General features: G+C 60.7%; 1 protein-coding gene across 1 annotated transcript in view; it reads left to right on the top strand.

Moving 5' to 3' along the window:
- The window catches only part of RAB11FIP3 (RAB11 family interacting protein 3), a 62112-nt gene that overhangs the window by 29358 nt on the left and 5393 nt on the right, over window positions 1-27361 (top strand). The window contains exons 2-8 of the mRNA XM_065923917.1: window positions 935-1028; window positions 6232-6323; window positions 12530-12687; window positions 15366-15515; window positions 20812-20847; window positions 23957-24050; window positions 25515-25618. Coding sequence (XP_065779989.1) covers window positions 935-1028; window positions 6232-6323; window positions 12530-12687; window positions 15366-15515; window positions 20812-20847; window positions 23957-24050; window positions 25515-25618 — 728 coding nt within the window. The remainder of the gene's footprint in view (window positions 1-934; window positions 1029-6231; window positions 6324-12529; window positions 12688-15365; window positions 15516-20811; window positions 20848-23956; window positions 24051-25514; window positions 25619-27361) is intronic.

A 27361-nucleotide genomic window follows, 5' to 3' on the forward strand; every position in this document is an offset into this window, starting at 1 on the left:
GTTTACTGTTGGGAGTTGATACTTGTAGGTACCCAGTATAGACTCTCAATATGCACCTGAAACATGGTAACTCAACTATGATAAAAACGTGGTAACTCCACTTGAATAAAAATAATAATAAAATGAAATGAAATCTCAAGGAAAGAACAGTTGTGTAGTTAAAAGCTATTTTTTAATTCTAGGGAATTTTTCTAAGTATGGTTTTGTCTTGTTTGTTTTGGCTGCTCTGGGTCCTCACTGTGGCATGTGGACATCTCTCTAGCAGCAGCACTCCAGCTTAGTTGTCCTGAGGCATGCGGGATCTTAGTTGCTGGGCCAGGGATCAAACTTGTGTTCCCTGAATTAAAAGTTGGATTCTCAACCACAGGAAAGTCCCAGTGTCTTTCTAATGAATTTTTCTTGGAAGATAGTTGATTGGCAGTGTTGTCTAGTGGTGTGTTTTAAAAAGCAAAGGTATTAACTTTTGATGAAATCCAGTTTCTACTTTGAAACATAAATACCTTCTTTTAGGAGACTTTCACTCTCTGGAGTGTCACGTGTGGGTCGTCCTGCTTCTTGGTTATTTCTGATGTCCACTGTCTGCTGCTGGGGTCCCTTTCCCGAGGTGTCTGCTGGGAGGCCTGTGGTGGCGCTGGCCTCTGCTGTGTGATGGGCTACAGTCATGCTGGGAGCGGCAGTGTGCCCAGGAACCCCCGCGGTGGTCTGCGTGCAGGGTCTTGGTCTGTGGGTCTTGGTCAGGGTCCTGGGAGCTGTTGGTGGCGCCTGCCTGGAGGAGGCCTGTGCCCCGGCTGGAGCTGTGGCTGGCAGTCCTGTCAGAGGACCTGACAGCCCGACTCCTCAGCGCTGCCCCTCGGAAGCTGGCTGCTCCTCTGAATGTGGGGATGGCCACTTGCAGAGTGACAACTCAGGTAACCTTCTCACTTGGCCGTTGCAGGTGACGGACCTCACGAGGTACTTGGATCCCAGTGGGCTCGGCGTGATCAGCTTCGAAGACTTCTACCGGGGGATTGAGGCGATCAGGAATGGAGGTGAGTCACCCACCCCCTTCCTCGGCCCCTCCCCCCCACCTCCCTGTTAGCGACCCCCAGCCCCAGCTCCCCTGCTGAGCTTCAGGCCTCCCCACCACTGCCCCCCTCTCTGCCCCTCATGCCCCACCCTCCAGGGTTCCCTGGCTCAGCTACTCATCCCTGATGTTGGACATGCATCTGCTGCCCCTCAAAGTCTTTATGGAAACCTTCAAACATACAAAAACATTGCAAGACCCACAGTGAACACCCCTCCATGTATTTGCTCTCTGCAGTCTGCAGGTCGCATCACATGTCCACCTGTCCATCTCTTTGTTTCAATGGGATGGGTTTTAGGTTGGTTCACCACCACGCACTCCCCCAGTCACTGTGTCCTGTGTGTGTCATTACCCAGAGTTTGGTAGTGGTTTGCAGTCTCCTTTTGGGAACAAATTCTCCTTTAGTGAAGTGCACAGACCTTCAGTGAGCCCTTCTGTGAATGGTGGCATTCTCAAGCAGGGGTGTAGACCCCTGCCCAGAGCTTTCCCCACCCCCGGACAACTCTCTGCCAGCCTGCCGAGACCCTGCCCTCCCGCCTCGCCTCCGCAGCTGGTCTCCATCAGCACACATCAGCCTGGCTGCTGTGGGCTTCTCATAAATACACCGTCAGCTGTGCTCCAGTGTCGGGTTCACACACCTGTAATGCTCGCGACCCACAGGTGCTGCTGCATGTCTGGCCTCCCCCGTGTGAGCTGTGCTCACTTGCGTGCCTGTGTGCTTTACCTGCCCACCCCCGGCGGGGACAGCAGTCTGTCTCCAGTGCCCGCCCTGCAGGTGATGGACAGCAGTCTGTCTCCAGTGCCCGCCCTGCTGGTGGTGGACAGCAGTCTGTCTCCAGTGCCCACCCTGCTGGTGGTGGACAGCAGTCTCTCTGCAGTGTGGGACCCTGATAAATGAACCTCCTAGTGACGTCAGGTCCAAGTCTGTGTGTGGATGCGTTGTCAGGGCTCTGCGACCTGTGCTGTGTGCCCAGATTCACGCGTGCCCCTCATTGGAGCCCTCCACACGGGGTCAGAGGGTGTCTGTACAGGGCTGCAGCCGCCGGTTGGGCTGCCTGGCCTTGGTCCCTGGGGTCCTGGGATCAGTGGGGAGGTCACGGGTCCTGGGGGGCGGTGGTCCTATTGCTGTTTCTTTTTGCCTTCACTCCCATGGGACATATTGGCTATAAGTTGAAGGTGATGGGAGTCGGCCTCAAGACTGGTGGGTCACTGGAGAAGCCTTTGCAGTTCTGTCTGAGGGTCTGGGGGTGGAAGGTGGTGGGAGCATGGGGTCAAGCCCGGGACACCAGAAAACGGTCACTCGTACCAGGAAAAACAAGGTGTGCAGTAAGGGAAGTGTGCTTCTGGAGCCGTGCTCAGCCAGCGGGGCCCAGTGTGTGTGTAGTCGCAGTAATTAAAGAGCTGAGCACTCAGGTGACCGGAGACCAGCGCCACGCTGCCCTGTGGGCACAGGAGTCCCTGAGTGCATGGTCAGCAAACATCCTGGAACTCGGGAGACTAGAGGGACACGCCGTGCTGAGCACCCACTGGCTGCTCTCAGCCTGTGGGCCGGTTCATCTCCCAGTCGCGGGTGAGAGATCAGTCCACTCCTCGGGCCCACTGTGGGTGGCCAAGGAGCAGCCACTGACTGCCAGGCACCAGCCCTGCCTGTGGGCAGGTTGCATCCTGTAATTTACCGGCAGGAGTGATGCCTCGTGGTCCCTGGGCCAAGGGTCAAAGGGGCTGGGAGGAGCTTGGCATCTCCATGCCTTCCAGCTGGGGCTTCCGCTGTGTGGGCAGGGAGGAGTCCCGATCTGTGGCCAGCAAGCGATGGTGCCAGGGCCCTCTGTGTGGCTCTGAGGCTTTCTCTGAACCCTGTCGACGCTTCTGTTGCTCTGCTCTGATGGTCCATGGGTGACAAGAAAGGGAGCGATTTCTGCTGTAGGAATTCCTAGGACTTGTGACCTGGGAGGCCCCCGCCCTGGACCTCAGGAGTCCGAATGTGCTCCTGGAAGACCCGTGGCCGGGCGGGAGCGGCCAGAGTGGTCCCAGCTATTCAGGGGGTGTGGGAGCCGCCAGCGTCTCAGCTCCCAGAGCAGGCTGCGGCCAGACCTGCGTGGGCCACGCTGGCGGGGCGCCGTCCCTGCCTGTAGGGGCCTGCTGGGCACCTCGGGCTGTGGGCCCTGCTCTTTTTTATTTGTTGGCTGAGTGGCTTGTGGGGTCTCAGTTCCCCCAGTAGGGGCTGGCATTAGAACCGTGGAGAATCCTTTGGCCCGCCAAGGAACGCCCCCTGCTTTTCCTTGTTTCTTTGGTAATCTGATGTCATCATTTAGCTTTTGTAGGGAATGGAGAGTGAAAATAAAAATAGAATAAAAGCAGGTCAGAGATGCTTTTGAAATTGTTAACTCACAGGGAGATGGGGAGCGTGCTCGCCCGGCCTGCGTTCAGCCAGAGTTCACCCCAGGCCATCCTGTCGGCGCGCCTGCCGGGGCTGCCGCCGCTGTGGGCGTGTGTGTCAGACGTGCAGCCTGTGTCCGGCACGGGGCGCTGACTGTGCGTACTGACCCAGTTTTGCAGAAAAGCACAGGAGTTTGCTGTCCTCGCCATAAGGCCTCGTTTCAGGAATAGAACGAGATTGAGGAGGGTGTTCCAAATGGGCCACTGCTCCAGCTCGTCCCCCTGCCAGGCTCTGATGGAGAGTTGTTTGAGCTCTATAGAGAAAACTGATGTAAGAACCATACTGAGTTCCCATCCAGCTTGTAGAAACTCCCACTGCGTTCACGTCCCCTCCACCTCAGGGGCAGCGCCTATCTCTGGAATCCAAGTCCACGTCCACCATGGCTCCATGACTGGCCACATTCTGAAAGTTTTAGATCCTCTGTTTGGATTTTGAAAGTGCAAGACTTCACGTTTGAAAGTGGAAAGACAGGCAATGTCAGCCACGCCTTTCCCAGCTTTGCGCTGGGAGGTGGTCCTCTCCCTCCCTGGTTCACCGAGACCTTCTCACCACTGTCTTGCCGCTGCTCTGTGCCAGGGGCCCCTCCTCAGGCGGTCCCATGAGCCCAGGCCCTGGACCTCAGAGCCCGGCTGGGGGCTGATGACCTAGGTCCAGATGCCGAAGAAGAGCGTCCTCTGACCCAGGAGGCTGGTGCTGCTGTCCCAGCGTCCTTTCCCAGGCACGTCGGGGGGCTGGCTGGTGCAGTTGGCCTCAGGGGCGTCCGGGTCACGTGACACACACTCAGCACGGGCCTGGCATGTGTAGCCGGTTACTGCTGGCATCTGTGTTTGCTCACAGCTCAGACGCCCTGGTGTGGGTTTTCCTCAGGAGCAGCTCTCCGGACTCTGTGGACACCACCTGGGCGTCCGATAGCCGCCGCCCAGAGCAAGCACAGGCCCCTTCGGGTGCCGGCGGCCCCGCCTTCCGCCTGGCCTGACTGCAGGCCTGAGTCCCCACAGCCCCTCCTGGGCCTGATGCTTGCTAGAGTGGCTCAGGGCCCCGGCAGGCGCTTTGCTGCCCGTTCCCTGTTGATCTCTGAGCCAGGTCCGCAGGGCAGGACATGACGTGGGGGCGTCTGGGTGGTGCCCCACTCCTGGCTCCTGCGTGTGCTCCCAGCCCGAACTCTTGGACCCCCTCCGTCCGGGATGTGAGTGGAGGCTCCGTTCCACGGGTAGGACTGCTCAACCCCTGACCTTGGGAGATTACCACTGTCTCCACTCCCTCCCTGTTCCAGGAGGTCAGAGGTCAGGGGTGGGGTGTAGGTCACCTGACTGGTGTGAACCCAGGTGAGGCTGAAAGGGGCTTCTTATGCACAAAAGAAGCTCCTCTCACCCTCCACTCAGGGAACCCTGGGTCCTCACGGCTCGGTTCCGGGTCGAGGTCGAAGACCAGGTGGATGCTTGTCGTGGCATCAGGTGTCTCTGCAGGGTGGCTGCGGAAACAAGGGCGTCATTCCTGCTCCTTGGATCGGGCTCGGGCTGCTCAGAGGCCGGGGGCGGGGGGCAGGGCGTTTCCTTCGGGAGGGTCCTGTCTGAGAAGCAGGGTCTCTGCTCACATCAGTGTAACCCAGCATGACATGATGGAGTTTCCTTGAGACTCATTATAAAATAAAACATGTTGGGGAAAAAAAAAAAAACATGTTGTAGAAGATAAAGTGAAAAAGGGGGGAAAATGAAAGCCATGCGAGTCTGGCACGGCTGGACAGATGTTATCCCCCGACCCGACCCTCACAGGACAGGTTCTTAAAAATACAGCATCTGGGGCTTCCCTGGTGGTCCCACGGGTAGGACCCTGTACTCTCGCTGCCGAGGGCCCAGGTTCGCTCCCTGATCGGGGATCTGAACTCCCAAAGCCACATGGTGCAACTAAAATAAGTAAGTAAATAAATGAACTAATGGAAAGGGAGCCTGGCACCTCGTGCCTTCTTGGGCTGGAGAGCACCACAGAGCTCCGTGTCCTCCGCCTTCTCCTCACAGCCAGCAGCTCTGTGAGGAAGGACCTTTTCGCCATCCGGGCTGCCCCTCCACCAGGGTTGGCACGGAGCCGAGGTTCCCGGGGCCACACTGCCTGCAGCTTCCCGCCTGTGCCTCCCACGGCCACACTGGCCCCACCCGTGCCCGCCCCTGTGCCCTTCCCTGTGACACCGCCGGGGTGCCGGGGCCGCCGCTGAGCCATCTCCTCTCTCCCCTTTCCCGTGACACCGCCGGGGTGCCGGGGCCGCCCCTGAGCCGTCTCCTCTCTCCCCTTCCCAGTGACACCGCCAGAGTGCCCGGGGCTGCCACTGAGCCGTCTCCTCTCTCCCGTGCCCGCCCCGTGTGCCCGTCCCTGTGACACCGCCGGGGTGCCGGGGCCGCCGCTGAGCCGTCTCCTCTCTCCCCTTCCCAGTGACACCGCCAGAGTGCCCGGGGCTGCCACTGAGCCGTCTCCTCTCTCCCCTTCCCAGTGACACCGCCGGGGTGCCCAGGGCTGCCACTGAGCTGTCTCCTCTCTCCCGTGCCCGCCCCGTGTGCCCGTCCCTGTGACACCGCTGGGGTGCCTGGGGCCTCCGCTGAGCTGTCTACTCTCTCCCCTTCCCTGTGATAACGGGGAGGCCCGGGGCCGCCACTGAGCCATCTCCTCTCTCCTGTGCCCGTCTCTGTGACACCACTGGGGTGCCCAGAGCCGCCGCTGAGCCGTCTCCTCTCTCCCGCAGATCCCGATGGCCCGCTGTGCGGTGTCACACCTGCCCCTGACGAGGAGCTGCCTGCCTGCCCCGAGGAGTTCGACGACTTCGTGACCTTTGAGGCAAGTGGTTTTCCTGGGAGAGCCGAGAGGGAGTCTGACGGACACACCCCCCTTCCTCGTGCACCCTAAACCCTGCGTCACTCGCTGGCCCCTGGGGAGCGCCGTACAGGGCAGGCAGGGGGCACTGTGACTGCCTGGTGGTCGGCAGGGGTCTGCTCTCCACGTTTTGCACCCGAGGCTGATGGCCCCTGGGGCCTGGGGTCAGCAGTGGGCAGGGAGCACTGTGACTGCCTGGGGTCAGCAGTGGGCAGGCTCTCCTGTGTCGTTGCTGGGCCCTTTTGCCAGGCCACTGGAATGTGTGGTGAGGGTCTTGTTTTATCAAAAATGTCCCTAGACCCAGAAAATGGGCCTGGGGATGCTTGACTTACACCTTGCTGCCCTCAGCCCCTGCCCCCAAGAGGGCGTCCCAGATGGCTCAGTGGGAAAGAATCTACCTGTCAGTGCAGGATTGCTGCTGCTGCTAAGTCACTTCAGTCGTGTCTGACTCTATGCGACCCTATAGATGGCAGCCCACCAGGCTCCCCCGTCCCTGGGATTCTCCAGGCAAGCACACTGGAGTGGGCTGCCATTTCCTTCTCCAATGTGTGAAAGTGAAAAGTGAAAGTAAAGTTGCTCAATCGTGTCTGACTCATAGCGACCCCATGGGAGTTTCCAGGCAAGAGTATTGGAGTGGGGTGCCAGCATTCTCCGAATGCAGGATTAAAAGTGAAGTGAAGTCGCTCAGTTGTGTCCGACTCTTTGCGACCCCATGGATTGTAGCCTACCAGGATCCTCAGTCCATGGGATTTTCCAGGCAAGAATACTGGAGTGGGTTGCCATAGCTGTGTCTAATTAGTAGGAGACTCGGGTTTCACTCCTGGGTCGGAAAGATCCCCTGGAGAAGGAAATGACAGCCCACTCCAGTATTCTTGCCTGGAGAGTCCCATGGGCAGGAGAGCCTGCCTGGCTATACTCCGTGGGGGCACGGAGTTGGACACGAGTGAGCAGCTGAGCACATGTGCACCGTGGGGAGAAGGCGTGTGAGTGGAGCCACAGAGGAGGCCCAGACCGCTTCATCACCGGGGTGGTGGGGGGCAGTGGCGAGGCGGGCCCCAGTGGCTCCATCTGGAGTTTTTTTCTGTTTCGGCCACAAGGCATGTGGGAACCTTTGTTCCCCTACCAGGGGTCGAACCCATTCCCCCTGCATCGGAAGCCTGGAGTCTTAACCACTGGACCACCAGGGAATTCCCGAGGAATTTCCTTTTTAAAAAACACAGCTGTGGCAGCCCCTCAGCCTGCTGTTGCCCGGGGCAGGGTGTGGGAAGGCGGTGGGCCTGAGGCCATGCCCTTACCCTCTGGGCGTTGGCTCCTTGGGAAATGAGAGCCCCTCGGAGTGCTGATGGCCCACAGGACCCCTGCCTTCCATGGAGTCTATTTCCCTGCTCTGAGAAACCGGCCCTCAATGGCACAGGTTCACTTCTGCCAGCACGGGCCTCCAGGCCACCCGCAGCTGTTCACCCCTCACAGCTCTGTCCCAGAGCCCTAGCTGGGCCTGAGCCCCTGAGGACAGGAACCGCCCGCTGTGCGTCCCCACTCAGTAGGGGCTGGTGCCTTCGTTCTGGGTGTGACCGAGGGCACCGGGCCACTCCTGCTGCGTGGGGACCAGGTGCCCGTGGGCACGAGTACTGGCTGTGAGGGGCGGCCTGGTCAGGCAGGGAGGGCGTGCAGGCCCGGATACGTCAGCTGTCCAGCCCGCCCTCAGCCCTGGACCCTGGGGTGGTGAGTTGGGGAAGGCTGTGGAAGACCGACACACCTGGAGCCTCCCAGCAGAGCAGCTCGGGCCCAGAGAGGCTGCTTGTCTTTGAGCGTCCAGGGAACCCTGGTCTCTTCGCTTACCTGGTTGGCCAGCAGCTGACCTCTCCTGCCCACTGACACCCCAGAGCATGCTTTGCCATCAGTATCTTCCATTCTGTTCTTCTCCAGAATCTCAGAGTGTTCTGTTGATTCTTAGTATTTTATGTGTACATGGGCATCATGGGTTGAATCGTAGCCTTCAAAAGTCCACCGGAAGCCATGAAAGTGACCGTATTTGGAGAAGAGATCTTTGCAGAGCTCATTATGCTGGGTAGGGTGGGCCCTGCCTCCAGTGACCAGTGTCCTTGGAAGAGAAAGGGAGAGGACACACTGGAAGAAGGCAGTATGAAGACGGGGCAGAGCTGGAGGAACATGGCCTCCAGCTAGGAAGTCCCCAAGCGGTCCCCAAGCCCCCAGGAGCTGGATTCAGCCCTGCTGACACCTTCACTTCCAACTTCTGCCTCCAGATGTAGGGGAGAATACATTCCTGTTGCTTTAAGCCTTTGGTTGATGGAAATCAGATGCCCCAGGGAACTAGAGTGACTTCTGTGATCCAAATAGTGAAAGGCATCAGCACTGGGGCGGCCTCCTGGAGCCTGATGCCGCAGGCTTGGAGTGCTGTCCGACCCCGACCCCCTTCTCTGCAGGGTGGACCCCTTGCAGCCCACAGGTGCCACCCTGCCTCCTAGGTGCCGCTTGACTCGTGGGCGTGCCAGCCCCACCTTGGGCTTGTCCCCTTCAGAAGGTGGGGTGGGAACCTGACAACGTGCAACAGGAGTGCTGCTCAGGTGTGTAGATCACAATTTGTTTTCAACAAGGAGGGCCTATTTTAAGTTGTTGTTGTTGTTTTCTAGCAGTTTTAGGTTTACAGAAGAGGGAGCAGATGGTGCAGGGAGTTCCCGCTCACCGCCCCCCACCCACCCTCCCCCCACAGTGTCCCTGCGTGCACATCTCCCACTGGTTGCGCAGGGAACCAGTATGGATACATTGTTACCGGCGAAGTGCAGGCTTCCATCAGGGCTCCTCTGGGCAGTGCAGGATCTGTAGGTGTTAATGGTTGTCCTTTCACTGCTTTAAAAATCATCTCTGCCCCCCAGGTTCGTCCCTTCCTCCCACCAGCTCCCGAGACCTCTGAATTTGTACCATCTCCATAGTTTTGCTCTTTAATGATTTCATAGACTTGGTTGAATCCACAGCTTCGGGCTTTAAAGGTTCCTCCATGTGTTTTTTGCTCTTTAAGGTTTTAGATGTGATTTTGAGAGGAGTGGAACTAGGTGCTATACAGAGACTTGTAGAGAGCTGTGTTTTTTTTTTTTCCTCTAAACTTTTGAATCGTGTAAATCTAATAAGTCCTGTAAGAATGTGAGTGAAGATGATGTGTATTACATCCAGTACCACATTTGAAGACCCCCTGCCTTATGTTCATTTTCTGGTGGGGTCCAGCAGTGCTGGTCAGGGGTGCCCTGTGTATAACATCGAGGGCTCCTCCCAGGTCCTTTCCTGCCAGTGACGGGGGTCCATGGCTTCCAGCATTTCCCCAAGCGCCCCTGTGGCCCCAGCTTGTAGCAGAGCTCCCAGGAGAAAGGTGTTTTTTTGTTTTTGTTTTTTGCCTCACCATGTGGCTTGCAGGATCTTATTAACAGTTCCCCACCAAGATTTGAAACTGCGTCCTTGACAGTGAAAGTACCCCCAGAGAATTCCCTAGAAGAAAGTTTCTGATGTGGAGTTTCTAAGAAGGGGCGGGGTGGGGTGAGTGCAGGTTGTAACAGGTCTGGGTGTGAATCCGAGCCCTTGAGGCAGAGAGCAGCTGGCGGAGGTGGAGGACCCCGCCACAGGAGGGGCCGCAGGAGGCAGGAGAAAGGGAGGATAGGAGTGAGCTCTGTTTTGCCTTCTCTGGCTCCTTCCTCCTCCCACAGTCTTATAAGAAGATGGGGAAATGGGCTTTTTGTGCAGACTCTTATCAGAAGGGCTAGAAGAGCAAAACAAAAGTTTCTCTGTTTTGAGCAATGTTTGTTAAAAGCCCAGCAAGCGTTTCCTGAACTTTGCCCCCTTGCCAGCCAGTGTAGCAGGTTTAATGGAGCGCATCTGGGAGCGGGTTAAACGACTGCTGAGACTGTGATGGACCTTCAGGTGGACAGACAGAACTTCTGCACCCCCGGCCGGTAGGAGGCCACTGGAGCTGACGGCCGGCTGGACGGAGCGCCGGCACCCAGTTCCGTGGGAAGGCCGTCTGCACACGCGCCTTTCCTGGAGCTGCTGTGTGGAGCCGGCCGGCCGGGCGGGCATCTGAGGGTAAGAGAAGGCAGGGCCCCGGCCACGCTCGGCCCAGCCGCTGGTTCCCCTCAGAGGGACCGTGGCCGGACGGCGGGGCCTCGGGCAGGCCTGGCCGTCCCGGAGCTCCTCGCTAAGGGCGGTGCGGGCGAGCTCCCTGTCCACTGCGCTTGTTACCTGGTGAGGAAACAGCCAAGCGTTCTCAGGCACACTGTGATTTCCTTGAACTCATCCTGATCACAGTTTACCGTCGTTTCTTTGCTGGCGGTGCGAGGTGGGCTGGTGGCACCAGGGCTGCGGGGGCAGGGCCGCCCCACACAGCTGCTGCCTCCTGGAGGGCAGCTTCATCAGCCCTCTCTGGAAAACATCCGGCTTGTGAGGCTTATTCAGGGCAGCCTGACTCCAGGGGAGACCAGCCGCCCTGTCCTCCTGGCCCCCTCAGCCCCCCTCAGACTTTGCCTGGGGTCCTCCAGGAGCCTCAGGACCTCCTCTCCCGTGGATCGCTCTGGGCCCTGGGGGCCAGTCCTGCTGTGGGAAGGAGCGTGGAAGGTGGGCGAGTGCTCCTCTCTGTCTCTTCTGAGCGCTGGGATTAGCGTCTGCCTCGACTTCCTGCTGGCGGGGGAGGGGGGTGACTTTCATCCTGCGAGCTCCAGGAGGAGGCTCACTTGGGCTGCAGCTACGACTGCGGGGGAGGTCAGCAGGCCTGCGCACCAGGCCCACCCTGGTGCCGAGTGGGCCAGGGCTTCTGTGCACCCAGCTGCCCGCGAGGACCGGCGCCCTGCTGCCCAGAGGAGCCTCCTCTGGGGGTGCTGGCCTTAAGTCACACTCTGTCCCTGCGGGAAGCCCGTGTCGCAGGTGTGTGGACCCACCTGCTTCCGGTCAAGGGCAAGTAGGGGGAAGGAGGGCCCCGGGCAGCTGTCCCTCAAACCCGGGTGGGGGGGTCCAGCCTTGACACTGCGGTGCCTGCCTGCAGGCTCAGCCTGGAGCCAGCCACTCAGTGGTCCTGAGAAGCACAGTGGGGGCCTCTTGAAGGGAGTCCCTGGTTTCGGTTTTGAAGTGAGCACTCTTTGTGGATTACATAGTCGCCTGGGACTTGGAGAAGTATGGGGTTTTCCTTGGAACAGGAGCGTCAAGGAAGGCCTGCAGTGGGGACCTCAGGCCTTCCCTGTCTAATGCTGCCCCACACCAGCTGGCACGCGGCCCCCCTTTCAGGCTGTCCCGCGCCTGCCCATGTGACGGCCATGTTCTGAGAGGTGGCGACCTTGGGAGAGCCGCGTTCAGCCCCGGTTCTCCCCTCGAGGTGGCGCCACTTGGACACTCAACAGCTACACGACTGGTGGGCTGGTCACACGACCGGTGGACGGCAGACAGGGCGGGACCTGGTCTCCACTGGGCACAGGTGTGGGGGCAGCTATGCGGGGCCCTCTGCCCACTCGCCCCCAAATCTTGTGGCAGAGCCCAAGGACAAAGTGCAGCCTCTCCAGCCTCTGAAATCTCACTCATTTGTCCATCGTTAACCAGCGTGAAAGCTTGGCTGCTTTGCTAACCAGGGCAGTTGCCCCTCAATTAAAGCTGAGGTTACGAAGTGAAGGCAACCTGTGTACTGGCTGTAAGTTCATTTGGACAGTCTGCAGATACCTACTTGGTGCTGGGTCCACAAGAGTGAAAACACAGGTGTGTTTAGTGGGAAAGTAGCCACTTAACCGGTGAATGTAATTGATCCGACAGTTGATGAATTCAGATTTTGAGGTTAGACCACGTAATTGAATTTCAGAGCAGTAGTCTGCACGTACGTAGTAGTCATTGGTGGGGCTTTTAAATTGAAAAAGGCGTGTCCTTAGACTGTTGGACGTCAGTTCACGGGGCGGGTCATTCCAGTGCTGGGGGCCACAAAGGGCCGGCTCTCCCAGTGTGTACTCTGGGGCGCTGGGGCACTTGTGTCTGCTTGAGGCATGTTTACGTACACAACTAACTTTAAAACACACTGAAATCTGCCGTGAGCCACTGTTTCTGCTTGGATATGCAGGAGGGGCATCTCCTCAAGGACGCTCCACACCACGGGCCCCTCCGCGGCCAGGACTGACTCTGGGCGTCTCTCCTAGGCCAACGAGGTGACGGACAGTGCGTACATGGGCTCCGAGAGCACCTACAGCGAGTGTGAGACCTTCACGGACGAGGACACGGGCACCCTGGTGCCACCCGAGTGCCTGGACGCTGCGGAGGAGCCTGGGCACGGTACCCTGCTGCTGCTGCCCGGCAGGTGCGTTCCCGTCCGCCCACCTGGCCGCTGGCAGGGGTCATGAGCCCTCGGAGGGTCCTGGTGGAGCACGAGCCTGGCAGAGCGCAGAGTCCCCGTTCCGAGAGAGGCCGCGTGGGCCGCCTGTTGGGTGCTCACGCGCAGTTGTGGGGAGGGCATTCGCTTGGCACTCAGGGTTTTGTTGTCACGGGTCTTGGCTCTTGTGACGCATCGAGAGGTGCGTTCTTCGGGGCGCGTCTTCACCTGGTCCAGAGGCACCAGGCGGGTTATCCTTGTTATTGGCCGCACTGTGGGAATGTGTGCGGCTCCTTCGTTTCCCATCAGTGAACCCCGGGCTCCAGGCAGCTTGCAATGTAGGTTTCCTGGATGAAACTGCACATCAGCATCATGTCTTTCTGTGCAGGCTTTGTTCTCGCCGATTGGGGTGTGCCTGGGGCCCGGGCTTGGCTGTAGGGGTTACTGTGGGTTGGATGGTCTCAGGCAGCGTTGGCTGGCTCCCTGCCAGCCTGCTGCCCGCAGACTCTGGCTGCTCCATCCTGGCAGCTCCTGGCATCGTCTACTTCTCCCTGTCCTGGCGCAGAGTGGGCGGTCCTCACCTGGGTCTCCCAGGAGCCTGACGGGCGGCGCCTTGCTGGCACGCTGCCCCTTGGAGACCCTCTCCCCTGCAGGCTGGTGCCCCTTTGTTGACAGCCAGGCTCTGCAAGCTGGTCCACAAGAGATAGGACAGTGAGCGGGTGCTGCTCCTCAGTTCCGGGTCAGTTGCCCCGTGCAGACGGGCATGGGTGGACCTGGCCTCCCAGGCCCTCCAGCCTCAGTGGTTGGAGCCCTTGCTGTGTCTCAGGGGTCCCCTCTGCCCCAGGTGGGCTGGAAGCATGTCCCCCCGCCACTCGCTTGGGGCACCTTTTCATTCTCTGGGGCGTCTGGAGTGTCTGGTTGGCCTGCCTGTGCTCTTTCAGTCTCTGCTCACTCCACATCACTGCAGCAATACTTGCACTTTTCTTTGAAAGCTTTATTGTTTTGCCACTGTTCTCAGCTCTGCATCTCCTGTGTGTGCTGTGAGGCAGGGGTCACATCTCCCATCCTCAGGAGATAGAGGCATCAGGATGTCCATTGGCTTAGGCTCGGTTTGAAGCTTCGTCTTTGCTCTCTGGCCCCCGAGTGTGTGTGCTGTGCTGGCTGGCCCGCTCGGCCGTGTGTGCCCTGCGTGGGTCAGCACCGCGTGGTCCTGGCGTGTGCGCCTCCAGCCCCCTCTCCAGGGCTGTGTCAGCTCCTTCAGCCTTGGCGCATCCATGTGGATCCCAGACTCGGCTTGTTAGTCTCTGGGGAGGGTACCCGCTGGGCTAGGCGGGCGTGTGCTGGGTCCACAGTTTATTTGACAGAACCAGCATCTTGAAGTATGGGCTTCCCAACCTTCAAACAGCTTATTGCTGCATTTACTGGAGTCTTTCTTGGCTTGCCATGGTGGGGGTGGCCATCTGCTGGGGGGCAGTCATGCATGCACGGTGGGCCCTTGGCTCTGCTGGGGCCAGAGGGACAGCTGTGGGGGCCACGGGTGAAGCCCCATGCGTGAAGACGGAGCCTGCGCAACTCCCCAGGGGCTGGGGAGAGAGGGTTAGGATGCAGCATGCGGGGCTGGGGCACTGCCTTAGTGCAGCTTCCAAACCAGTGTTTGTAAGGTAATCAGGTAAGTAAGTTTAATTCCATTTGGGTCAAGTAATCAAAGCTGGAGAAGTGCCGAAACCATTGTGAGGTCTTCGATTTTCTCTGGAAGTTTCTGGCCTTGGGCTGTGACTTGCTGTCAGGACGCACTGGCATCACGTGAGCCTCAGTGTGACACACCCAAATCGGCGGCAGGATGCCCATCTGGGTTGAAGTCACCTGTCTCCTGTCGTCGTGGTGCGTGCCAGGCTCACAGCCCGCCCCAGGCCCCCAACACGAGGTGCACATCCCCTCTGATGTGGGGACATGCGCCTGGCCGCTCGCTGCCCCGAGCACCCGGGTCCAACGCATGGCGGCCGCGCGGGGTCCCTCTCACCATGTGGGTGGCTTCCTGTTCCGGGTCTGGGTGCGTGCACACTCAAGCAGCTCATCTGGAGAAACAGAAGCAGCTCTGTGTGATCAGGCAGCTGTCGGGAGGAGCCCCTTCTTCTTGGCTTCGGTGGCCAGCGGGTGACAGGCAGACTCAGGATGCTCTTCAGAGATGGCTGAGATCCTGAGCCCCCGGGCTGGGTCAAGGTGGAGCCCGAGCTGCGTATGCATGACTGTGGCTCTGGGCAGAGGATGGACAGCCTCCGTGACCCCCAGGTCCCCCGAGGGGCAGCTCCAGTGCCTGCTCACAGGTTCTGGGGTGGGGGGGCTGTGGTGAGAAGGGGGTCTGGCCCCGGCCAGGAGCGTCTGCCGGGAGCCAGGGTGCAGTGAACCCCAGACTCCAGGGCATCTTATGACTGGCAGACACAGATCATGAAGCTCCAGTTGTGGACGTGGTGGTATTGGGTTGGTTGGGCCGGGTGGAGTCTGTGGGCAAAGTCAGTCTCACCTGAGTTCACCTTTCTCAGCATGACTGCGGGAACAGGCCCTCACATGTGTGGTCGCCGTGGGCCCCGACCAGAGGCTTGGGTCACATCCGCAGCTCTGGGGTGCTCGGACCTGAAGCGGCAGCTGACTCTCCTTTGCCTCCGCAGGTCCCACCTGCAGGGCCAGTCTGTGGTCGCGGTTATAGGTGGTGAGGAGCACTTCGAGGACTATGGCGAGGGCAATGAGACGGAGCTGTCCCCGGAGACCCTCTGCGGTGGGGACCACGGCTGCAGGGACCCCGCCTTCCTCACCCCCAGGTAAAGGCTCCCGTTGGCAGGCTGGTCTCATTCCCTGTGATGTAGCTGAGCAATGCCCCTGAGTTTAGGGTTGCTGTTGGGGTGAATGTTGGCTGCGGCTCCTCTTGTCCCGTCGCGGTCCAGTCTCTCCCCGTTTGAGAGGTCTCGGCCGAGCCCCAGGCATACAGGCAGGGGACACTTGGCTGTGCGGCTTTCTCAGTGCTGCTTGTGAATTGAGTTGTGATTTTCAGTGAGCTTGAGGGAGGCTGTGTGTGTGTGTGTGTGTCATGTGTGTTCTGTGTGTGTGAGAGAGTGCATGTGTGGGTGGCGTGTGTGTTGCCTGTTGTGTGTGTGTCACGTGTGTTCTCTTTGTGATGTGTGTGGTGTGTATTGCCTGTTGTGTGTGTGTTGCATGTGTTCTGTGTGTGATGTGGGTGCTATGTGTGTGGCCTGGTCTGTGTGTGATGTGTGTGGTATGTGTGTGTGCCCTGTTGTGTGTCACTTGTGTTGGGTGTGTGCTGTGTGGGTGGTCTGTTCTGTGTGTGTCACGTGTGTGGTGTGTGTGACGTGTGTGATGTGTGTGTGTGGCCTGTCCTGTGTGTGTCGCATGTGGTGTGTGTTTGATGTGTGTGGTGTGTGTTGCCTGTTCTATGTCATGTGTGTTCTCTGTGTCACGTGTGTTCTGTGTGTCATGTGTGTGGTGTGCGTGATGTGTTCTCTGTGTGTGTGGCCTGTCCTGTGTGTGTCGCATGTGTGGTGTGTGTGCTGTGGGTGCTATGTGTGAGGCCTGGTCTGTGTGTGATGTGTGTGGCCTGTTGTGTGTCACTTGTGTTGGGTGTGTGTCGTGTGTGGTATGTGTGTGATGTGTGTGGAATGTGGGTGACGTGTGTGGTGTGTGTTGCCTGTTCTATGTCATGTGTGTTCTCTGTATCATGTGTGTTCTCTGTGTGTGGCCTCTTCTATGTGTGTCACGTGTGTTCGTGTCATGTGTGTTCTCTGTGTGTGATATGTGTGGTGTGTGTGGCCTATCCTGTGTGTGTCACGTGTGTGGTGTGTGTGACGTGTGGTGTGGGTGTGGCCTGTCCTGTGTGAGTGGGTGCTGGCGTCCTGCTCAGCTCTCCATCTGACCATGCTGATGGGCCTCACCCTACACGCCCCTTCATGTTCTGTACACACTGAAGGCTTGTGGAAACCCTGCCGCACTTTCCCAAGGGCAGTGCTTACATCAGTCTCTGTGTCACATTTGGGAAATTCTCAGCATTCCAAACCTTTGGTATGATTATGATTATGGTTGGAGTCTGGGATCGGCAACCTATGACGTGACTGTTGTCAACCGATTGGATCTCCCTAAGGGCTCAGGTGATGGTAAGCACTTTTTAGCAATAAAGTATTTTTCAGTTAAGGTATGCACATTGTACATTTTTTGAATCTGAGTTCCCCGACCAGGGATCAAACCTGTGCCCCTGCAGTGGGAGCTGGGAGTTCAGGAAGTCCCTGCATTTTTTTTAGACATGATGCTTTAGACTACAGTGTGGTCACTTTTACTTGCACTGGAAACAGAAACAGAAACTTCCAGTGACTCCTTTTCCTGCAACTGGCCACAGATGAGGCTGCAGCAGCTCCGAGGCCTACCTGCCTGCTCGGAGTTTTCTGTTTCTCCGTGTTTTCCTGCGTGTCCTCAGACTGTGTTCCTCTTGTAGCTGGGTGCTTGTGTCCTTTGACCAGCCTCTGAGAGAAGCGTCTGCATCACAGATGGCTGTTGGGATTCATTTCCTATAATGACCTGGCATCCCCAAACTGGAAGGTTCGGCCTTGAATACACCGGGCTGTGGCATCTGGAGGGCCAGCCCTGGGCTCACGGGCGGGCTCCTTCCAGCTCTGCTTCCTCTCTGGGCGGCAGGAGGCCGTGGAAGAAGTGCCCACCCCAGCGTCTAGGCCACGGATATGCCCACCCCCGTCAGCCCCCTGTCCCCCTGCTCCTGGTTCTGGGGATTCTCCGCCCGTGCCCACAGTGGAGGTCGTGGACTTGGGCGTGCCAAGAGGGGTGCGCTCCGCTGGCATTGCCCGAGGCCCTGCAGCGCACGTGCCTCCGCTGGTTCCGTGTGCGCCGCGTCCTCGGCTTCGTCTGCAGGGTGACATCTGTGCTTCAGTTGATGTCTGCCTTTCGCTTCCCAGTAGCCTGGGGTCCTCGTGTACTGCAAGCCGTGGCCGCACTTCCCATTGCCCTGAAGGCCCCTGTGCCTAGTTCATGGAGCAGTTAACGATTCTGAGTTTTAGGGGACGTCCTCCCCGCAGCCCCGGCTGCCATGCTCTCTAGACGGTCACTGCCGTGGCCACAGGCAGGAAGCAAGGCACTGGCCACGTGCCCCGCTCTCACAAAGACAGGTTTTGGTCAGAGGATGCGGGTGTCGCGATGCTTGCTTCTCGGCGAAGCTGCCAGGCTCGCCCGCGTCCTGAGCGCCTGACCGGGAAGGCTCTGGCCCCCACACAGGGAGCGTCGCGGTCCCAGAGGTGGGGCGAGGGCCTCTGCGCCGGCGCCCGCCCAGCCCTGGCCCAGCCCCTCCTGAAGACGGCCCTCTCGCCCCTCCAGCGCCGACCCACTCAGCACGCAACTGCACAGCATCCTCACTGACGAGGCCTTTGAGTTTTACTGCAGCCAGTGCCACAGGCAGATCAACCGCCTGCAGGACCTCTCTGCCCGCCTGAGCGACCTTGAGAAGAATAGGTAACCCACGGTGCCTGGCCTGCCGTCTGTCCCGGGCGCGGGAGACCCTGCCGGCCCGCAGCGCCCGCCACCCTGGCCAGGTGCTGCCCGAGTGCCGGGGGCTCCCTCCAGCGGACCTGCGGGCCGCGGCCTTGCCCTCGCCTGGCCCTGCATGCGCTCGCCCGGCCTGTTGCCCCACGTGCATGCCACCACCCAGTCCCCCGCCCTGCCCTGCCTGCGGACTGCCAGTGCACGGAGGAGAGCCTGCTCTTAGGAGGACGTGCTCTTTGCATTTCACCAAAAGACATTTTTCAGTGGAGGCACAGCAGCAGCATCAGGAAACCTGAAGGGTGCAGACATGGGAGCAGCTCTCAGGGTCGGCACTCTGCCGGGCGCCCTGGGGGCTCTGCCGCCCATGTGCATGTGCTGCTCCTCGCCATCCCCCTCCTCATCCAGCCCCTCTCCGCCTGACGCCGCCCACCCCCAAGTCGGAGTCCTGGGGGCAGCCCCTGGCTCCTCACGGCCTCCAGTTGCAGGAAATAGCTTGGGCAGTTGGCGTGCGTCAACGTGTCCGTTAGGCAGGCTGGCACTCTAGCTTGTTGCGTGGAGCGACGAGCCCTCATGCTGCACACCCCACAGCCTCACCCTGTAGAGGAGGTGTGGGACCACCTGGCTCTATTGTGCTGCGAACTTCCAGGGGACTTCCTGGAGGAGGGGGCCTTGACTGACGGGAGTTATGTGGAATGTGAACCATCCTGATGGTGCCACGTGTCCATGTCCCCTGGGCCTGTTGTCGGCCCCTCAGCCAGCCTGGTGAACCCTCGACAACAGCCCGTCGTGCGCATCCTCCTGCTACACTCAGCTGCGTCCAGCCAGAGCCCAGTCAAGTGAGGGACGGGGCTGATGGGCAGCTTCACAGGGAGCCTGGGCCCCGGCAGCACTGAGGAGGAACTGGAGGTGCCCAGTGAGGGGCTTCAGGGGACAAGGGGGCTCGGAGACCCGCCGGCCCCTTCTACCCCTCGTGTTCAGCCCAGTGCTCCATGCACGCCTTCGGTGGGCCCCCCGCCAGGCTGGGGAGATCATTTGTACTTCCTGAGCGGGGCCCTGCCGTCTCTGTGTTTGAGAGTGAACTTGAGGACACACGTGCATCTTAGTTCTCCCGCTCTGAAGTCTCTTGACGTGGAGGTGGTCTTTTCCACGTTGAGGGCCTGCCACAGAGCGGCCACAGTCGCTTCTGTGAGGCTTTGTGGGGCAAAGAATAGACCGGGGCGTGGCTGCATCCAGCCAGCAAGTCTAGGGGGTCTCATGTCCATTTCAGCCACCTGTTCCTAAGAAAGGCGCTAACGAGAGGGTTAACATGCCCATCAAAGCCTTCATTATGATCGGGACACAGCTGTCAGGTGGGAAGTTCCCCTCATACCTGCTCCAGGAGAGGCTTGCCCTCAGCGTCCATGGAACTGTCTCAGGGTGAGCAGATCTGGTGTGTGGTTGTGAAAGGTGACTCAGTCCAGTGTCCAACAGGTTTGACATCAGGCATGATTTCTACCTCCCGACCCTCAGAACACACGTACTTGCCATGTTCCTGGTGCCTCCGTGAAATCCTTCATTGCATGACAATGGGGAGTCGGCTTTACCCAGAGGTGTAGGTGCTGTGGGCCCAGTGGGGAGGAGTCAGCTGGACCGCCTTCTGTCCTGAGCTGACGCTTCGACATTCAGGAGGGGGGACACGTAGTGAGCTGAATGGGAAGTATGATAGAGAGTGACCAGTTCCCACGGGGCCAGGGGTTGACAGGGAGGAGAGCCACTCGGCCCGTGCCCACACCTTGCAGACTCGCTGGACATCTCTGTCAGAGCCTGAGTTTCACCGCAGCACGTCTCATGCAGCTGGGCCCGGGGAAGCAGGCCCTGTCTTGGGTCCCTGTGCTGCTGCAGCATCAGAAGCCTGGACCGGGGGCACGTCCCTCCCCAGCCCCACACTGTTCTCTGAGAGGTGGCTGGTGCCTCCTCAGGGCCCGGCGATGGTTTAGCAGGTAAACTGGGAAGTGGAACCCAGGATGTCAGAGGCGAGAGGTGCGGTCAGCTGGCCCTTCTGCCACTGCAGACGGTCCCGTGAGGCAGGCGCCCTAGAGCTGGCATGCCTGCCCTGGATGGCACAGGAATGCTCTCTGGGTTTCCGGGTGGCCGGGGCTGAGGGTACACAGTGCCTGCGCTGGAGCAAAACCCACGGCAGACCCTCCTGTGCACGTGGGCCTCTAGCGGCTGGGCCTCAGGAGCGCAGTGCGGCCTCCCTGCACCGCGGATGTGCCACCGGCTGATGGCTCGGATCCTGTGTGGCCCCCTCTGGGTCCGACCCTAACGGTCCGGCAGTGACTCCATCTTAGACTTTTGTGCCGGCTAGGACCACGTGACTCACAGGGGCCTCGCGGGGCCCTGAGGTTGTCCTGGTGTCCCTGAGTTTCTGCTGAGCCAGCCTTTCCTGCATGGCGCGGCGGGGGCGCGGGTGTGCATGCCTGTGACGCCCCCATCCCATCTCCCTCTCTGGCACTTCCTGCTTCCTCTCGTCCTCCCTGTCTGTCCTCTGACTCCACTTTCCTGTTTGTTTCCATTCTGCAGTCCAACGAAGCGGCTGTCCAGCAAGAAGGTGGCAAGGTAGGACCCTTTCTGAAACGTATCCCTGCTCACGGTGCTTTTGCAAGAAAATTTTTGAAAGTCACTTCTCATTGTTTGGGATTGAAAATGACTTGAAGGGTGAGCTGTAAAATGACTTGCTCCAGTGGCAGACGGGGACCCGGGTATGTGGCAGGGGGTCTGTGGTGGGAGCCCTTGCCTCCCTCCAGTTGGGTCGAGTCTTTCCCACCAGAGGGCTGGGCAGGGTCGGGGTGCCCCCAACGCCACAGCCCAGGTCTGGGTCTGCCTCCTTCAAGGGCTGCACCCCTCCAGCCCCGCCATCTCCTCCCGGCGAGGAGGTGGACGAGTTTGTGAACAACTGGGACTGTCCCTTCCCTCTTCAGTCACAGAGCTGCCCCTGGACCCCCCCACTGAGGGCTGAGGGTGTGTGGACTCCCCCCTCCCGCCAGGCGTGTCTGAGGCCAGCATTCTCCACGGGGAAGCTTGCGATGTGTTTACTGGATTTCCTTTCCGAGAAGCGTTGTTGCTTCTCCCAGAGACAGTGATTGCCTTGATGTTTTTGTTTGTGTCGTCTCCTGCTTGGACGCCCCCCGGAGCCCTGGCCCTGCGCGCCCGTGCCATGCGGGCCGCGTGTCTCTCAGGTGTCAGCTTGTTTCGCCCCTGGGCCCTTCTTCCCTTTTTAATCTCCGTTTTCTGTCCAGCACATAACTTCTTGAGAAGAGGGGTGCCCAGAAAATAGACAGTTGCGCCCTCGCCGGGTGCCTCGCCCCTGTGATCTGGCTTGGTTCAGACTTCCACATCAGAAGTGGCTTCCCTTTCGCAGCTTGGAAGGCTGCTGGCCCCAGCGCTGCTGCGGAGGGTCCGGCCCAGCGCTCTCTGGATCTCTTGGTGACCACATCTCGCTTCTGGGAGCTCCTAGGAGTGCTCCTCTTCCCTGATGCTCAGGCCTCTTCGGGGAGCCTTTGCACCCTTTTCCTGGTTAATTTTGCTGGCGGAGTTGAAGGCCTGGCTCTAGTCTGGAGGCTCCTGCCTGACTGCCGACCTGTCTGGGGTGCTGGTCTGCAGTGTCCTCCACGCCCTGCCCCCCCCCGCCCCCACAGCGCCTGCTGGCGGCCTCTGCCCAGCGCAACCACGTGCCCCTCTCTGAGCGCTGCCTCCTACTGGAGGCCTCCAGCTGACAGCCGGCGTGGCCCCTGGCCCACGTGTGCTGGGGACAGTGCGCCTCTGTCAGCCGGCCTGGCGCATGACCTTCGGGCAGCTGACAGGTTGGGTGTAGCCCGTTGGGGGGCCCTGGTCCCGAGCCGTGTGACTGCTCGGGGCTGCCCCTCCCTACTGCGCTCCTCTCTGTGGCCCCTGGGTGCTGGCCGCCGGGCCTCTCCTCCAGCGTGTGGTCCCCGAACATCCTGTCTTTGGTGCCACGTGCTTTCCCACTGTGCGTCTCTGAGGCCGGGAATTGCTTGTTTTCCTTTTCCTATGACCCTGAGGGCTGAGGGCCCAGAGGGGTGGAGGCCACCTCGCAGGCCCATGCCCCTCACTTGTCCTCTCCATCACCTGGGTGTCAGTGGTCCTCCTGGCTCCTGACCAGGCTCTGACCAGAGCTGTGGCCTTACCGCCATGCCCATCCCACCTTTCACCCAAACACCTGCCGCTGGAGGGACGTGCCGCCGAGTCCCGTCCTCCCAGCCCAGAGTCAGGCCCAGGGGGCCTGGGCCCCGGGCCGCGGCCCTGAGGCTGGCCTGTGGCTGCTGCTCTGAGAATCTGACCCTCCCTCACGGGTGCCCTTGTGGGAGAAAGCCCGGCCTGCGGGTGTGTGTAGTTTGCTGTGCGCACGCACACACACACATGCGTGCAATTTTAGTCTGCTGCCACCATAACTGCCCCCGGAGGCCGTTAGGCTGAGGAAGCTCAGCACGCCTGCTGTCACTTCTCTCTACCTGGCTGTGGTCCCCGCGTGCAGGCGGCTCTGCGACTGGGCACCAGCGACCCTGCAGGGCGACAGCAGCTCTGGGGTCTGGTTGTGTCTAGGTCTCAACCTGACCTGCCTCCTTTCGGTGGATCGGGCACGGGGTCCCTTCTCCTGCTGGGCCTCCTCAGTGAGGACGGGCTTAAATAAAGAAACTCCCATCCCCACGCGAGGACCCTTAACCCTACTGAGATGGCTCCACGCTCAGCCACACACCCCCAAGCTGGGAGTCAGCCCCTGGTCTGAGGTCAGGGTCGGGTGTCGGCCCCAGGCACGGCCCCTCCTCGGGATGGTCTCTGGGCCAGGAGCTCATGTTCGGGTCCCGCTGTGGATGCGGACATGGAGCACCTAGTGGGAGCTGATGCTGTCCTCCCAGCCCTGCGGGGTCAGTGAAGTCCACAGCCCGGCGCCAATATGTCCCCCAGGGCACAGTCGGGCTTGAGGCCCCTGGGCACGAAGATGCCCTTCTTTGTTCCCCTGAGAATTTTTCTGGAAAAAAATGAAAAGAATGTAGAAGCTCGGTCAGTACTGAAAAGGAGATAGAGCTTCCTTCATACGTTTGATAGAGCCCTCGTTTTAACAGCGTTTTACTGAACCGGCTCTCTGTGCTCTGTTCTTAGCTGCGTGACCGCCTGCGGAAGCCCGTGCCCTAGCACAGTGGGGGTGCCCGGCCTCCTCGGGGTCACACCACGCTGAGTCTCTTGTGCGTCACAGCCGCGAGCCAGTTCGGCCGCTGGAGCCCCGCACCTGGGCCCTGTGGCCTGCCCCCGGTGGCGTGCCTGCAAGTCAGAGACAGAGAGGGCGCCAAAGTCCTGGTGCCCCCAGACCCTGACCCTGCGCATGGTTCACCGGCTCAGGGGACGTGAGATTATTTCATACTGCCGAGAGGGGTGACGTCCTGTTTTATTGCCCAAGTACAAAGTACCCGGCCCAGGAGCTGGCAGAGGAGGAGGCCGGGCCTGTGAGGCCCTCGCTTGCTGGCCCTCGGTCGTGGCGTCCTGCCGGAAGGCCCTCCGATGGAGCCCTGCCCGCTGCTCCGGGGCTCTGCCTCTGCACAGTCCTGGACTTGCTCACACGCACAGGCCTGGCCCCGTGGTTGCTCCCCCTCTCTGCTCTCCTCGCCCCACTGAAGGACCTCTGGACGGGCCTGTCATCTCTCCTCCACAGGCATCTGCAGCAGTCAGGGGCCCTGACCATGGACACCCTGCAGGACCCTCCCCTAGGCCCCGTGGAGGGTGTGGACGAGGACATCGCCGACAAGGTGAGCCCTGGACCGGTGGCAGGGCTGGCGGGTGTGGTGGGCGAGGTGTGCAGGGTGCGGTGGGAGGTGGGGCTGGCACTGTGGGGGCTGAGCAGACCCCAGCAGCCCTGCTGGTCTCTGGCGGGCGCCGTCAGGGTCGGCAGCCTCGGGTGAACAGGAAATGGACACCTGTTCACGGAGAGGTGCTGGGTGGGCCGCAGCGATCCCAGGGCCATGAGCCAGGCCGTGGGTGGAATCCACTGCTCCGGAGAGGTTCCTCAGGGTGGGGCCGCCTCCCTCTGCCCGAGGTCATGAGGCTCAGGGCTCCGGGACGTGCAGGGGCCGGGTAACGGCACAGCCCTGCCTCCTCTCCACCTCCCCGTCCACCCTCCTCCCCCCACCTCGCCGTCCGCCCTCTTCCCCGTCCACCCTCCTCCCCCCACCTCCTTGTCCGCCCACCTCCCCGTCCACCCTCCTCCCCGTCCGCCCACCTCCCCGTCCGCCCTCCTCCCCATCCACCCTTCTCCCCCCACCTCCCCGTCCACCCTCCTCCCACCACCTCCCCGTCCACCCTCCTCCCTGTCTACCCTCCTCCCACTACTTCCCCACCCACTCTCCTCCCCCCACCTCCCCGTCCGCCCTCCTCCCCATCCACCCTTCTCCCCCCTCTTCCCTGTCCACCCTCCTCCTCGCCCACCCGCCTCCCTGTCTGCCCTCTTCCCCATCCACCCTCCTCCCACTACCTCCCCGTCCACCCTCCTCCCCCCACCTCCCTGTCCACCCTCCTCCCCCCACCTCTCTGTCCACCCTCCTCCTCCCACCTCCCCGTCCACCCTCCTCCCTGTCCACCTGCCTCCCTGTCCAACTGCCTCCCCGTCCACCCTCCTCCCCCCACCTCCCCGTCCACCCGCCTGCCCGTCCACCCTCCTCCCACTACCTGCCCGTCCACCCTCCTCCCCCAACCTCCCCGTCCACCCGCCTCCCCGTCCGCCCTCCTCCCCGCCCACCCTCCTCACCCCACCTCCCCGTCCACCTGCCTCCCTGTCCACCTGCCTCCCTGTCCGCCCTCTTCCCCGTCCACTCTCCTCCCCATCTGCCAAGCCTCCCCCCCCACCCGCCTGCTCCCTATCCACCCTCCCCCTCCCCTCCTCCCTGTCCACTTCTCCTGCACCTGCTCTCTGCAGCGTCTCAGCTGTGCCGAGCCCTCCCCACTCTCCAGTTTGGTGGCCTGGTCATCACACCTCTCACCACCTGTTGAGTGTGCTGGGCTCCCTGAGGCGGGCGGGGCCGACCCTGGCCCTTCTGTGCATGCACTGCCCCTGCAGAGCAGTGCCTGGCCACCCTTGAGGCCCGAGGGTGCAGTGTGCACCCCGCCCTCACTGGTGCTCCTGGCTCTCCAGCCTGGTGGTGTGACCGCCAGGACCATCTGCTTGGGGCACGCACTCTCCCAGCCCCTTGTTCTCAAGCCAGCATCTCACTCCCCAGGTTGTCTTCCTGGAGAAGCGGGTGTCAGAACTGGAAAAGGACACAGCTGCCAATGGGGAGCAGCACAGCCGGCTGCGGCAGGAGAACCTCCAGCTGGTGCACAGGTGAGGGCAGGTGCACAGGTGAGGGCAAGATGCACAGGTGAGGGCAGGCACACAGGTGAGCACAGGGCACACAGGTGAGGGCAGGGACACAGGTGAGGGCAGGCACACAGGTGAGGGCAGACACACAGGTGAGGGCACGGACACAGGTGAGGGCAGGCACACAGGAGAGCACAGGGCACACAGGTGAGGGCAGGAAACACAGGTGAGGGCAGGCACACAGGTGAGGGCAGACACACAGGTGAGGGCAGGCACACAGGTGAGCACAGGGCACACAGGTGAGGGCAGGGACACAGGTGAGGGCAGGGACACAGGTGAGGGCAGACACACAGGTGAGGGCAGGGCGCACAGGTGAGGGCAGGGACACAGGTATGCACAGGTGAGGGCAGGGCGCACAGGTGAGCGCAGGGCGCACAGGTGAGGGCAGGCGCACAGGTGAGGGCACGGACACAGGTGAGGGCAGGGACACAGGAGAGCGCAGGGCACACAGGTGAGGGCAGGGACACAGGTGAGGGCAGGGCACACAGGTGAGGGCAGGCACACAGGTGAGCGCAGGGCACACAGGTGAGGGCAGGGACACAGGTCAGCACAGGGCACACAAGTGAGCAGAGAGCACACAGGTGAGGGCACGGACACAGGTGAGCACAGGGTGCAGATCTCTTGCAGCCTACAAGGTGTGATCCACCCTCTGGTTGTTCTCCCCTTAGGTTCTGTAGGCGCCGCCCCACGTCCAGCTGCTCCAGGCCGTCTCTCTGGGTGCTGGTGGGGTGAGCAAGGCTCTCCCCGAGGAAAGGGCAAGGGAGGGCCCCTCAAGAGCAGCCAGGGCCACACTGTGTCCTTGGAACACACAGCTGGGCTTCCCATCTGGGGGCGTCTGGCATGTGCCCCCATTCCAAGAACCTGTCCTGATGCAGGATTGCATCATGTCTGAGTCCCCCTGGACTAGGAGACCAAGACTCGGGGGCTCAGAGACAGTGCCGGGCCCTGGGTGGGGGTGGCCAGACAGCTCTCTCAGACGACGGGTGGGCCTTCTGACGGGTGTTTATCAGTCACCCACACGCTGGTGAAAAACCCAACCTGCCCTGCCCTGCCCGCCAGCCCCAGGCCGTCCATGCCTGGCTGCTGGGCCGCTCCTCCTGGTTTTGCCTGAGTCCCCTCGGCCTGCGCGCCTGGGGCTGCTTGTGGTTCCCAACCTGCAACCCCCATGGCCTTTTTTCCTGCATGTGACAAGTTCCACCTGTGTCCCCCACATCTGGTTTCTTATCCTCCAGATTCCACGTCTTCACCCACTTGGTTTCTAAACAGAGGCCCTGCTCAAGGCACAGGAGCCCAGCTCCCTAAGGCCTCACGTATCTGAAAAAGGCTTTGTGCCCTGGCGCCCCACCCCCCCCACCGACAAGTGACTGAGTCTGGGATTCCGCTGGGAGCCACCCCGGGCAGCCCGCTCCTCTGCAGTCTGTCCATCTCTTAGCAGGGCCCTGGCACCGCTGGGCTCACGGCTGTGTGGGTCCCGCTCCCTCCCCAGGTGCTGGGAGGGTGCTGCTGAGCCAGGGGCAGGAGGTCTTAGCCCTTAAATCTGGAAAGCGGCTCCCTCAGCTTCAGGAGGATCGTTCCTAGGACTGTTCCTCTGTGTAGTTTCTCCCGTTTTCTCTCTAGTTCAGTAGTCAGTCTGCACTTCTGTTAGTCAGGTGTTAGACCTTCTGGACTGTTCTCCTTTCCTTTACTTTCCTGTTCTCTGACTTTCTC

Source organism: Muntiacus reevesi, chromosome 2, assembly GCF_963930625.1.
Source record: "Muntiacus reevesi chromosome 2, mMunRee1.1, whole genome shotgun sequence".
Taxonomy (NCBI): domain Eukaryota; kingdom Metazoa; phylum Chordata; class Mammalia; order Artiodactyla; family Cervidae; genus Muntiacus; species Muntiacus reevesi.